The following is an 11716-nucleotide window of genomic DNA, read 5'->3' as shown; positions in this document are numbered from 1 at the left end:
GAGCCCCTTCCCAGGCGACCTGCACCCCTGACTGCCACTCGACCAGTGGTTTCAGGCCTCCCAGAGTCTCATCTGAACATGACTGTCTCCCAGGCCCGGGGGGCATCACAGGGAGTATGGGGTCCAAGAGGGGAATGGGCAGGGCACTGGCCTGGTGGCTGCTGTGTGCACGCCACCCAGGCCAACCTGCTCCGCCCAGCTGGGTGCCGCCCACTCACCTTCCCCGGCCCAGGAGGGCAGCTGCTGAATGAATGCACGGAATTACTGGGAGATGCGCCTTGTGGAAACGCGTCTCCTTGCTCTTACCTTGGCCTCCTTGGCCCTACCTCGAAGTTTTCCTCTGTTGCAGCTGAGAACTGGGCGAACCGGGCTCGGCACTGGGGTGGAGAGGCTCCCAGAGGCTAAGTTCTGACCACCTGTCTTCCCGCTCACCTGTGCGGCCTCGGGCAGGTGCATCCATCCCGCTCTGGGGCTGAGTCCCACAAGTCCCTGCGGTCAATAAGGTGCAGCTGGACCCCAGTCCTGGCCGGGAGAGCAGATAAACTGGAAAAACGAAGTTTTTGCTGCAAAGCTTCTACCCTGAGCTCTGGGACCCCTTAGAGTGCTGGAGAGAAAATGCTCACACATTCGTGCACACGCACACTCATACATGGCACGCTCACTCTCGTGTGCTCAAACACACTCACGCAATACACATGCCTTGCTCACGCACTCATATGCGTTCAGTCTCACACACATCCTCACACACATCCTCACACAAATATTCTCACAAAACACACTCACATACACACTCACATCTATGCCGACGCACTTGCACACATGCATGTGCTCACAGTGCACACACATCCTCACACTCACACGCATTCTCACACTCACATCCTCAGGCTCACACATTTACTCATACGCACACACATTCGCGTGCTCACACACACAAGGTTGTGTTTCCACCACCACCTGCTCTGCCTGCCCTCACCGCGCCCCACTCCCTAGGAAGTCCATGGGTTCCCCTCCACCTTCTTCACACAAACACCCAGCCTATCCCAGCATGGAAGGAAGAGAGAGGGAGGCTTCCTTCCCATCACCCTGCTCATGGGCCACAGACGCCCCCACCATCACAACCCAGCCAGACTCCGGGCGGGAGGAAGAAGGCCTGCTGGTGACCTCCAGGAGTTCTGCCAAGAAAAACGCAGGCGAGGGGGTGAACAAGGACACACTTGGCTGGCGAGACACGTCATTTCATTTTCAAGGAGACAGCACATCTTGGATCTGGCCCATGCTGCTGCAAGTCGTATAAAATGACAGGATCGTTTTGAAGGGCAATTTGATCATATCTATCAAAGCCTTTAAAATGCACATGCATGGGCATATCCTGTAGCCCATTAATTCTACTTCTAGGAAACATATCCTAAGGAAATATTTGGACAGATGAGCAAAGCCGGAGGCACAAGGATGTTCATTACAGTGCTGTTTAAAATAACGAGGAATCGAAAATAGCCCAAGTAGCCAAAAATAAGACAGCAGTCTAAACAAACCCCAATATACCCATACAATGAAATATTATGCAACTACGAAAAATGTTTCATATCATCATTGATGTACATATTCACAATCCATTTCTGAGGTTAAGATAGGCTATAATAAGCTATTTACATTTTGATGTCATTTCCATTAAAAATCTCTGTCGATAAAGAAAAATCTGGACTTAAATGCATCAAAATGTTAACTAACAGATTATCTATAGAGTAATGCCACAGATGATTATCAGGTTTTTTTTTTTTTTATTTTTCCTAAAATTAACATTCAATGAATGTGAATTTTCTCAGTTGTATATACATTTCATTAGATTGGTTTGACTGCACATAACATATGCCTGAAAGACTACACAGGAACTGGTGACATTGACACCTCTGGTGACAGAAAGTAGGTAGCTAAGGGTCAAGAGACATGAAAGAAATTTTTTCACTATGTAGTCTTTTGTATCTTTTGAATTTTGTTTTGTTTAGAGGAGGCAACCTTTGGTTGACCTCACAGATTGCAAGGACCTTGTCCGCTTACAATCTCTTATTTTTTAATTTTTTTTTCACGCCTACAACACCTGGTCTTCCTGGGTGGTCTCCCACCCAAGTACTAACCAGGCCCGACCCTGCTTAGCTTCTGAGATCAGATGAGATCGGGTTTGTTCAGGGTGGCATGGCTGTAGACTCTTTTGAATTTTGAATCACATGAGTTTATATCTTTTCACAAATATAAACTAAATTTAAATTTTGAAACAAAAAAGTTTAAGAAGCATCTTTGACATTTCATGAACTCCGTTTTTGTGCAGGCGGAAATGTGGAAGGAAACTGTTTACATCAGAGTCGCAAACTCAAATACCTAGAGGGAGATCAATGAGGAACAGAGCTGGAGTGAGCGATAGGGAGTGGTAGGGACTGTGGCCAATCGGCAAGCAGAGGCCCATGATTCTGCTCCAGCCGATTCGGCCATGCAGGAAGACTCCCAGGGCTGCCAGCCCTTTCGATTTCTCAGTGAGTCAAACATCCAGAATTTCACACACATTTTCTCATTTTAAAACATGTGCTGCCCCCCACCCACCAAAAAAAAATGAGTCTCCGTCAGCGAGTCGCAAGCAGCTAGTCTGTAATCCACACTACATTTCTGTGCAATAGCCTCATTGAGAATCCCAGGAAGCATTAGGGAGGTGCAACTTGTCCAGAGTCAAGTGGGTGTTGCACAAGGCTAAGGCTAAAAGCCAACGCCCCCATTTCAGTTCTAACAGAGGTTCGTTAACAGGGACTTGGAGGGAGGTGAACGTTTACAGGGCTATTGGGCCATTTCGGGGGCTTTGGTATTTTAACAGAGCTGGAAGTCTGAGCCTGCTCCCTAAGGCCGTTTTAAGAGTAGAATTAGAGGCAGAAGGGTGAGCCCTCCCTGCTCCTGTGAAAGAGACAGCCCCATATAAAGCCGGGTGGGTCCGAGGCCAAACCCAAGGTGTAGAAGCAGCTAGGACAGATTCCCATCACTTCCCATCACTTCCTCCCCAACTGGCTGCTTGAGGCCCTCTCCCTGCCTCTCTGCTGATTCACACCCTGCCCAGCCTTCAGCCCAAGCCACATCTGTCTCCCTTCGGGCTCTCTGACCACACGGGGCAGAGGTGGGATTCGACCCAGAGTTGGCTCATTCCTTCCGAGTCCAGGCCCTTCCCATCTCGCCATCCTTTGAGCTCTAGTTCCTTTATCCATGAAATGAAAGCCAAGAACACCTCTTTCTTAGGGTGGCTGTGACTTACGTGGGATGCAGCCTGAGGAAATTGAAGAAGAGAGACCACTTTTTAGCCACCAAATCAGCAAAGGTTTTAAAATGATAAGACGCAGTGCTTGTGAGTATATGAAGAAATGGGACATTTTCATATCCTGCTTCTGAGACTGCGTGGTCAGTGCGATATATTTATGAAAGTTATTTCAAAGTATATTTCAAAGTGTATATCAAAGTCTGTAGGCAAATCTATAGTGACAGGACTTAGATGAGGGATTGCCCAGGGCTGGAGAGCTAAGGGGAAATGGGGAGTGACTGACAAAGGTAGTTTCTTTTGGGGGTGAAAAAAAACCGAACTGCAGTGATGGCTGCACAAGTCTGAATATACTAAAAATCAGTGAACTGCACTCTTAAATGGATGAATAATATTGTATATGAATTATAGCTCAGTAAAGCGATTTTTTAAATGCACAGATTTATGTACGAACGTGCTGGTCTCAGCATCATCTATGGTAAAAACAAAGTCTTAAACAGTCCATCCCACTAGCCCCTGGAGCACCTGGCACCCACCTTAGGAGTCCTCCATAGTGCACCAACGCCAAGAAAACAATAAAAATCTGACTGGGAAGCTGGGTCCTGACCGCATGTTTGCGCCTGGATCAGGCCTTGCCGGAAGCTATCCCTGGACTGTGTAGTTACAGGAGCTTAAAATTCCTGTTCTGCTGAGGCAAGTGTAGGTTAGGTTTTCTGTTACTTACAACCAAGAGAACCGTACATGACACATAGCAGAGCTGTCCAGATACAAATCCAAGATGGTCGTTTGGCCCTCCTGCTGCTCATGTCGAAAGCCAAGGACGAAGGGTAGCATCTTACCCAGAAGGGTTTGCCGTGTTCCTCCTCTCAGAGGCCCCAGGCCCCACTGGCTGTTGATTTGCCTGCCCCAAGACCTCTGCTCCCTGTTCCCTGCACCACCCCCCGCCCCCCGACACACACACACACAGATGCCACAGACAGCACTGGGTGGATTTTTATTTTAATGTCAGCCCGGATGGGCTGAGGCGGTGATGGGATGCCCAGCCCAGACCCCCCAAGGCCCCACCCCCAGCCAGGGGCAGCTATGCCAAAGGGGAAGGGTGGGTGAGAAGGGGACCTCCTTTTTTAGGGGGTCGCCTACCTCCTTCTTTAGCCCCAGTAGGGGAGAAGCAGGTGACATAAAGTGAGGCAGAAATGCTTCAGGGGGGCCCCCAGGACCTCTCCCTGAACCCCCAAACACAGGTCTTTGGTGGATGCGATTGCACAGACAGTCCATAAAGTGACAGCTTGAGGGGGTGCCCCCTCCCAAGAGCAGGGGTCGGAGGAGGGCAGGGGAGAGGTCCCAGTTTCTCCCTGTGGCAACTCAGTGCAGAGAAGGCGGGGAGGAGCCCTCTCCCCAAGGAGAAGCGCCTTCGCCAGACAAGGTAGTCTTGGCAGAGGGGCCCCCACACCCCACTCCCCAGCAGGCCCCCTCCCTCCCTGCATCTCTAACTCTATCTGGTAAGACATAAAAAATTCTCTGCTTATAAAAATACTTCTGCTCTGTCTGGGGTAGGGGGGAAGGGCAATCCCCGCGGATGGGGAGAGGCGATGATGCTGGAGGCCAGGTCACAGCCCCTATGGGGGGAGGGGGGGTCACAGTGGCAGGGGCTAGGAGGGGGGCAGCGGGCCATTGGCTCGGCGCGGGGCTCCCTTGGCAGCAGGCGCAGGAGAGACACGACGAGAAGTGGCTGCGCTCCGCAGTTTCTGTTTCCGCCGCTTGGCCAGTGGCGCGTTCTCCACGCTCTTCAGGAAAAAGCCCTCACGCTTGCCCCTGTTGAATGCCTGGCAGAAAAAAGGGGGTGAGTCCCCACCACCACCACCACCAGCCGGGCCTCGACTTCCAGATCCCAGCTTTGGCTCCCGTCCCGGACCCTCCCTAGCTCAAGGCCAACAGATCCTCGGCCTCTGGCCTCCAGCGTCCTGAAAAGTCAGGGCCCTGACCCGCCAGAGGCCAGGACTCAGTTCACCTCTCCTTTCTGTGCTCTGAGGACGTCGCCTCTCCCAGCTCTGTCCACGCCCCCCTTACATGCCCCGCCTCTCACCATGAAGGTGGCGTTGAGCCCCGAGCGCACAGCTGGCCCCGAGGACTCCAGCACGTCCGGCGTCCTGAGCGGGGGCGAGGAGCGTGCGCTGCCATCTTGCAGCCACGAGCTGCCCCGCAGCCCCTCAAGCTTCAGCCGCTTGGCGGGGTCCACGGTCAGGAGCCCTGGAGGCGGGACGGGAAAATGTTGGGGTGGGTTTGTGTGTGGAAGCTGCCGGCCCACTCGCCTTGGGACTGGTCCCCTCACCAGGACATCTGACCCAGTGATGATCCCTGCTCCATCATGACCCCAGTGCCTCCTCTTCCCAAACCAGGACCTGTGACTCTGGCTCCGCACCTCGGACCAGCTCCTTGGCTTCCTCGGACACGCCCTGCCAGGCCTCCCCGTCAAGGGAGAAGCGCCCCTCGCGGATCTTGCACATGATCTCGGCCGCCTGGCTCTGCCCGCCTTGGCCAGAGGCCCCCTGGAAGGGGACCTGCCCCGACAGCATCATGTACTGGTGGGGTGGGGAGGGGGAGGGGATGGGGGGGAAAAGTGAGACAGGCCCAGCCTGGAGGCCAAGGGAGGCCCACCCCCATCTCAGCCCACCCCTAGATTCAACCTCTCCGTGAGGGCAACTCCTGAGGCCCACGAGCGATGACCCTGACCTCCAACCCAGAATACCTGGATACCCCGACCAAACCTCAGACCAAACCCTGCCACCCCACCGAGATGACCCCTGTGCCCTCTCTGGAGCCCCTGTTGCCCCTCATCGGGAAAAACTCTGACCCCAGACTCAGGCGACCCTGAATCCTCCAAGGGGACTCCGTCTCATACCAGAATGACGCCGAGACTCCAGAGGTCGCAGGACTCGTCGTAGCCCTGCTGCGCCAGCAGCTCAGGGGCCGCGTACTGCAGGGTGAAGCAGGGCGTCTGCATGGGCTCTGCGGGGCTCTGTGGGCGCAGCCGTGCGAACCCGAAGTCGATGATCTTCACCGGGGCTCCAGGCGTGTCGTCGGCATACAGGATGTTCTGTGAGGGCGGCAGGCGGCCGTGACGGACCGGCCCTCGGCGCCACAGCCCTCCCCCGCCGCCAAGGCCGGGCTCCCACCTCGGGCTTGAGGTCGCGGTGCACCACGCCCGCCTCCTCGTGCATGAAGCTCACAGCGGACACGAGGCTGCGTAGGATCTGGCTCGCCTCGGACTCACTGAAGTGCCGCTTCTTGCGGATGTGCTCCAGCAGCTCCCCGCCCCGCAGCAGCTCTAGGACTAGGTACGTGTGCAACTGCGGGCAGGTCAGCGGACCACCGTCACCCACGTGACTGGGCCCGGCCGGGCTCCGCCCACCACCCAGGCCCCGCCCCCAGCCTCAGGCCCCGCCCATGTCCTATCCCTGACCTCGAGACCACCCCAAGAAGCACACTTAGGCTCACAATGCCTTACAGGCCCCCGCCCCTTTGTCCACCTTAAATCCTAACCCCCTCCATGCCCTCCTTAAATTCCGTTCCCTTGTCCTTTCCTCCTGGTCCTCCGTCCCTACCACTTCCCTGGCCTCACAGGGCCACTCAGACACCTCCCATGGCGCCTTCAGACTCCACCCCCTGTCGGCCTCCCCTCCCTCTGCCAGCAGCCTTTGCGGCCCTGCGTTCCACCCCAGCCCAAAAAGGCGTCACCTGGTCGTGATGCACTTCATGCAGCTTCACCACGTTGGGGTGTGACTGACACAGCCGCAGAGCGGCCACTTCCCGCTGCGTGTTCGCCTCCAGCCTGGGGGTGGGGCAGGAGGGGTCAGGATGGCCACGTCCGGCCCCGCCCTCCCAGACCTTCCCCGCTGTCTGCCCGGCCCCGCCCACCTGCGGCTGAGGATCTTGACCGCAAACTCCAGGCCGCTCTGGCGCTGGCGGCAACGGCGACACACGGAGAAGCTGCCCTGGCCCAATGCGGGTTCCCGCAGGTCCAGCTCGTACTGCTGGAAGAAAGGCGAGTCCTGGGGGCGTAGGGGGCGCGTCAGATGTCCTACCTAGGAGCCTTGCGGCCACGCCCCGCGACGCCCCACCTTGGAGAGTCTCCAGACCTCACCGAGCCAGGTCCAGATTCCCTGGGCCCAGAACCCCCCTCCGGAGTCAACTTCTCCCAACCTGCATCATGGCGCTCCGGTGGATGCGATTGCACAGACAGTCCATAAAGTGACAGCTTGAGGGGGTGCCCCCTCCCAAGAGCAGGGGTCGGAGGAGGGCAGGGGAGAGGTCCCAGTTTCTCCCTGTGGCAACTCAGTGCAGAGAAGGCGGGGAGGAGCCCTCTCCCCAAGGAGAAGCGCCTTCGCCAGACAAGGTAGTCTTGGCAGAGGGGCCCCCACACCCCACTCCCCAGCAGGCCCCCTCCCTCCCTGCATCTCTAACTCTATCTGGTAAGACATAAAAAATTCTCTGCTTATAAAAATACTTCTGCTCTGTCTGGGGTAGGGGGGAAGGGCAATCCCCGCGGATGGGGAGAGGCGATGATGCTGGAGGCCAGGTCACAGCCCCTATGGGGGGAGGGGGGGTCACAGTGGCAGGGGCTAGGAGGGGGGCAGCGGGCCATTGGCTCGGCGCGGGGCTCCCTTGGCAGCAGGCGCAGGAGAGACACGACGAGAAGTGGCTGCGCTCCGCAGTTTCTGTTTCCGCCGCTTGGCCAGTGGCGCGTTCTCCACGCTCTTCAGGAAAAAGCCCTCACGCTTGCCCCTGTTGAATGCCTGGCAGAAAAAAGGGGGTGAGTCCCCACCACCACCACCAGCCGGGCCTCGACTTCCAGATCCCAGCTTTGGCTCCCATCCCGGACCCTCCCTAGCTCAAGGCCAACAGATCCTCAGCCTCTGGCCTCCAGCGTCCTGAAAAGTCAGGGCCCTGACCCGCCAGAGGCCAGGACTCAGTTCACCTCTCCTTTCTGTGCTCTGAGGACGTCGCCTCTCCCAGCTCTGTCCACGCCCCCCTTACATGCCCCGCCTCTCACCATGAAGGTGGCGTTGAGCCCCGAGCGCACAGCTGGCCCCGAGGACTCCAGCACGTCCGGCGTCCTGAGCGGGGGCGAGGAGCGTGCGCTGCCATCTTGCAGCCACGAGCTGCCCCGCAGCCCCTCAAGCTTCAGCCGCTTGGCGGGGTCCACGGTCAGGAGCCCTGGAGGCGGGACGGGAAAATGTTGGGGTGGGTTTGTGTGTGGAAGCTGCCGGCCCACTCGCCTTGGGACTGGTCCCCTCACCAGGACATCTGACCCAGTGATGATCCCTGCTCCATCATGACCCCAGTGCCTCCTCTTCCCAAACCAGGACCTGTGACTCTGGCTCCGCACCTCGGACCAGCTCCTTGGCTTCCTCGGACACGCCCTGCCAGGCCTCCCCGTCAAGGGAGAAGCGCCCCTCGCGGATCTTGCACATGATCTCGGCCGCCTGGCTCTGCCCGCCTTGGCCAGAGGCCCCCTGGAAGGGGACCTGCCCCGACAGCATCATGTACTGGTGGGGTGGGGAGGGGGAGGGGATGGGGGGGAAAAGTGAGACAGGCCCAGCCTGGAGGCCAAGGGAGGCCCACCCCCATCTCAGCCCACCCCTAGATTCAACCTCTCCGTGAGGGCAACTCCTGAGGCCCACGAGCGATGACCCTGACCTCCAACCCAGAATACCTGGATACCCCGACCAAACCTCAGACCAAACCCTGCCACCCCACCGAGATGACCCCTGTGCCCTCTCTGGAGCCCCTGTTGCCCCTCATCGGGAAAAACTCTGACCCCAGACTCAGGCGACCCTGAATCCTCCAAGGGGACTCCGTCTCATACCAGAATGACGCCGAGACTCCAGAGGTCGCAGGACTCGTCGTAGCCCTGCTGCGCCAGCAGCTCAGGGGCCGCGTACTGCAGGGTGAAGCAGGGCGTCTGCATGGGCTCTGCGGGGCTCTGTGGGCGCAGCCGTGCGAACCCGAAGTCGATGATCTTCACCGGGGCTCCAGGCGTGTCGTCGGCATACAGGATGTTCTGTGAGGGCGGCAGGCGGCCGTGACGGACCGGCCCTCGGCGCCACAGCCCTCCCCCGCCGCCAAGGCCGGGCTCCCACCTCGGGCTTGAGGTCGCGGTGCACCACGCCCGCCTCCTCGTGCATGAAGCTCACAGCGGACACGAGGCTGCGTAGGATCTGGCTCGCCTCGGACTCACTGAAGTGCCGCTTCTTGCGGATGTGCTCCAGCAGCTCCCCGCCCCGCAGCAGCTCTAGGACTAGGTACGTGTGCAACTGCGGGCAGGTCAGCGGACCACCGTCACCCACGTGACTGGGCCCGGCCGGGCTCCGCCCACCACCCAGGCCCCGCCCCCAGCCTCAGGCCCCGCCCATGTTCTGTCCCTGACCTCGAGACCACCCCAAGAAAGAAGCACACTTAGGCTCACACTGCCTTACAGGCCCCCGCCCCTTTGTCCACCTTAAATCCTAACCCCCTCCATGCCCTCCTTAAATTCCGTTCCCTTGTCCTTTCCTCCTGGTCCTCCGTCCCTACCACTTCCCTGGCCTCACAGGGCCACTCAGACACCTCCCATGGCGCCTTCAGACTCCACCACCTGTCGGCCTCCCCTCCCTCTGCCAGCAGCCTTTGCGGCCCTGCGTTCCACCCCAGCCCAAAAAGGCGTCACCTGGTCGTGATGCACTTCATGCAGCTTCACCACGTTGGGGTGTGACTGACACAGCCGCAGAGCGGCCACTTCCCGCTGCGTGTTCGCCTCCAGCCTGGGGGTGGGGCAGGAGGGGTCAGGATGGCCACGTCCGGCCCCGCCCTCCCAGACCTTCCCCGCTGTCTGCCCGGCCCCGCCCACCTGCGGCTGAGGATCTTGACCGCAAACTCCAGGCCGCTCTGGCGCTGGCGGCAACGGCGACACACGGAGAAGCTGCCCTGGCCCAATGCGGGTTCCCGCAGGTCCAGCTCGTACTGCTGGAAGAAAGGCGAGTCCTGGGGGCGTAGGGGGCGCGTCAGATGTCCTACCTAGGAGCCTTGCGGCCACGCCACGCGACGCCCCACCTTGGAGAGTCTCCAGACCTCACCGAGCCAGGTCCAGATTCCCTGGGCCCAGAACCCCCCTCCGGAGTCAACTTCTCCCAACCTGCATCATGGCGCTCCTGGCCACCGCTGCCCTGCCGGGTCGGTCTCCAGCGCCAGACACTTCCAGCACGTCAGTCATCACCGCATTGTTGTGGTCAAACAGGATGGAGGGTGCCACGAAGGAATACCCCTGCGGAGGGCAGGGGGAGGCGGGTCAGGGGCGGACATGCATCTGGGAGCTGGGGGTGCAAGCGAAGTCCCTAGAAGGCCCAGGGTGGGGGGTGTTTCCTGTGCAACCTGGTGCACACAGGATGTGTGGACATTTTATTCCATCTTGTTCTGTGGTCACTTGGGGCCATGTCTATTCTCTACCAGTCTGTGACCCCACCAGTCTTATCACAGTGACATGCCCCTCAAGTGCCAAGGGCATCACCTGGCACAATGTATTAGTTGCCCAGAAAGTGACGAGCAAATGCGTGAAAGGACTGTGCCCCAGCGTCATCATAAGCTGCTTAGCTTATGAGAATTCGGCTATACCCACTGAGGACAAAAAAATCTTTATTTCTTCCTTTCACATCAAACTTTGACCTCCTCTGCAAGGGGGCTACCGAGGAAATGTAAAGAGAAACCAAAGTTGATTCTTTGCCTTTCCAAAGGACCCATGTCCTGTCATTTCAGGTCAAGAGTTTCTCGAGGGTAATTTTAACAAGGTGTTATTTTCTCCTAAAAATGTGGCCCCACTGTATGCTAGCATGCAAGCTCCACTGGGTGGGATTTTTGTCTGTTAGGTTCGTTGATATGTCCCCACTGCCCAGATCGGTGCCTGGTGCATTGTGGGCGTGCAATGCATATTTTTGAATCATGAAATGAATAAATAAGAGTAATCATCAATTCACAAGAAAGAACTTTCTCAGGACTATGAAACAATGGATCAAGAAACGTTCAAGCACTGAGCTGTCACTTGTAAAAGCTTCACAGCGGGGACTGATCCATCCATACTTGGTACTGGTCTACTCTTACAGTATACTAATGGACCATATCCTACAGGCCAGGCCCCACACTGGGCATAGGGACACAGAAATTAAACACACAGTCCCTGCCCTCTGGGAGCTTCAGATCAGGGGAGGCAAACTGACAAATGGTCAGAAGGAGGAGCTGTCTGCTGAGGGCTAGCGCACAAAGGAGAGGGCAGCCCCGGGCCACGGGAGCAAGGAGGACTCCACACAGGGCAGCCCTGGACAACGAGGCTTGAAAATGAGTGAGAGCTCGCCAGGCGGGCATCTGTGGGGAAGGCCCTCCAAGTGGAGGCAACTACATGTA

At 57.6% G+C, this 11716-nt stretch overlaps 1 protein-coding gene and 1 non-coding gene across 4 annotated transcripts in view; both read right to left on the bottom strand.

Moving 5' to 3' along the window:
• Window positions 1-2083: 2083 nt before the first annotated feature.
• LOC111744967 lies at window positions 2084-2202 on the bottom strand. Its single transcript, XR_002782435.1, has one exon. It is a non-coding gene; the product is annotated as a 5S ribosomal RNA (ribosomal RNA).
• A 2061-nt stretch (window positions 2203-4263) lies between these two features.
• RPS6KA4 (ribosomal protein S6 kinase A4) overlaps window positions 4264-11716 on the bottom strand; it is a 13781-nt gene continuing 6328 nt past the window's right edge. For 2 of the 3 annotated variants that reach the window (XM_011368747.2, XM_011368748.2), the window contains exons 10-17: window positions 10458-10586; window positions 10173-10306; window positions 9993-10086; window positions 9427-9600; window positions 9153-9347; window positions 8673-8832; window positions 8337-8500; window positions 7509-8079 (exon numbers count right to left, since the gene is read on the bottom strand). In XM_011368747.2, coding sequence (XP_011367049.1) covers window positions 7906-8079; window positions 8337-8500; window positions 8673-8832; window positions 9153-9347; window positions 9427-9600; window positions 9993-10086; window positions 10173-10306; window positions 10458-10586 — 1224 coding nt within the window. In that variant the 3' untranslated portion in view covers window positions 7509-7905. Of the gene's footprint in view, window positions 5016-7508; window positions 8080-8336; window positions 8501-8672; window positions 8833-9152; window positions 9348-9426; window positions 9601-9992; window positions 10087-10172; window positions 10307-10457; window positions 10587-11716 lie in introns of those variants that run through there. The other variant, XM_011368750.2, reaches the window with a different exon arrangement.

The sequence above is a fragment of the Pteropus vampyrus genome, unplaced genomic scaffold (genome assembly GCF_000151845.1).
Source record: "Pteropus vampyrus isolate Shadow unplaced genomic scaffold, Pvam_2.0 Scaffold144, whole genome shotgun sequence".
NCBI lineage: Eukaryota > Metazoa > Chordata > Mammalia > Chiroptera > Pteropodidae > Pteropus > Pteropus vampyrus.
The sequence above is the reverse complement of the archived record's forward strand: the minus strand, read 5'-3'. Positions and strand labels throughout refer to the sequence as shown.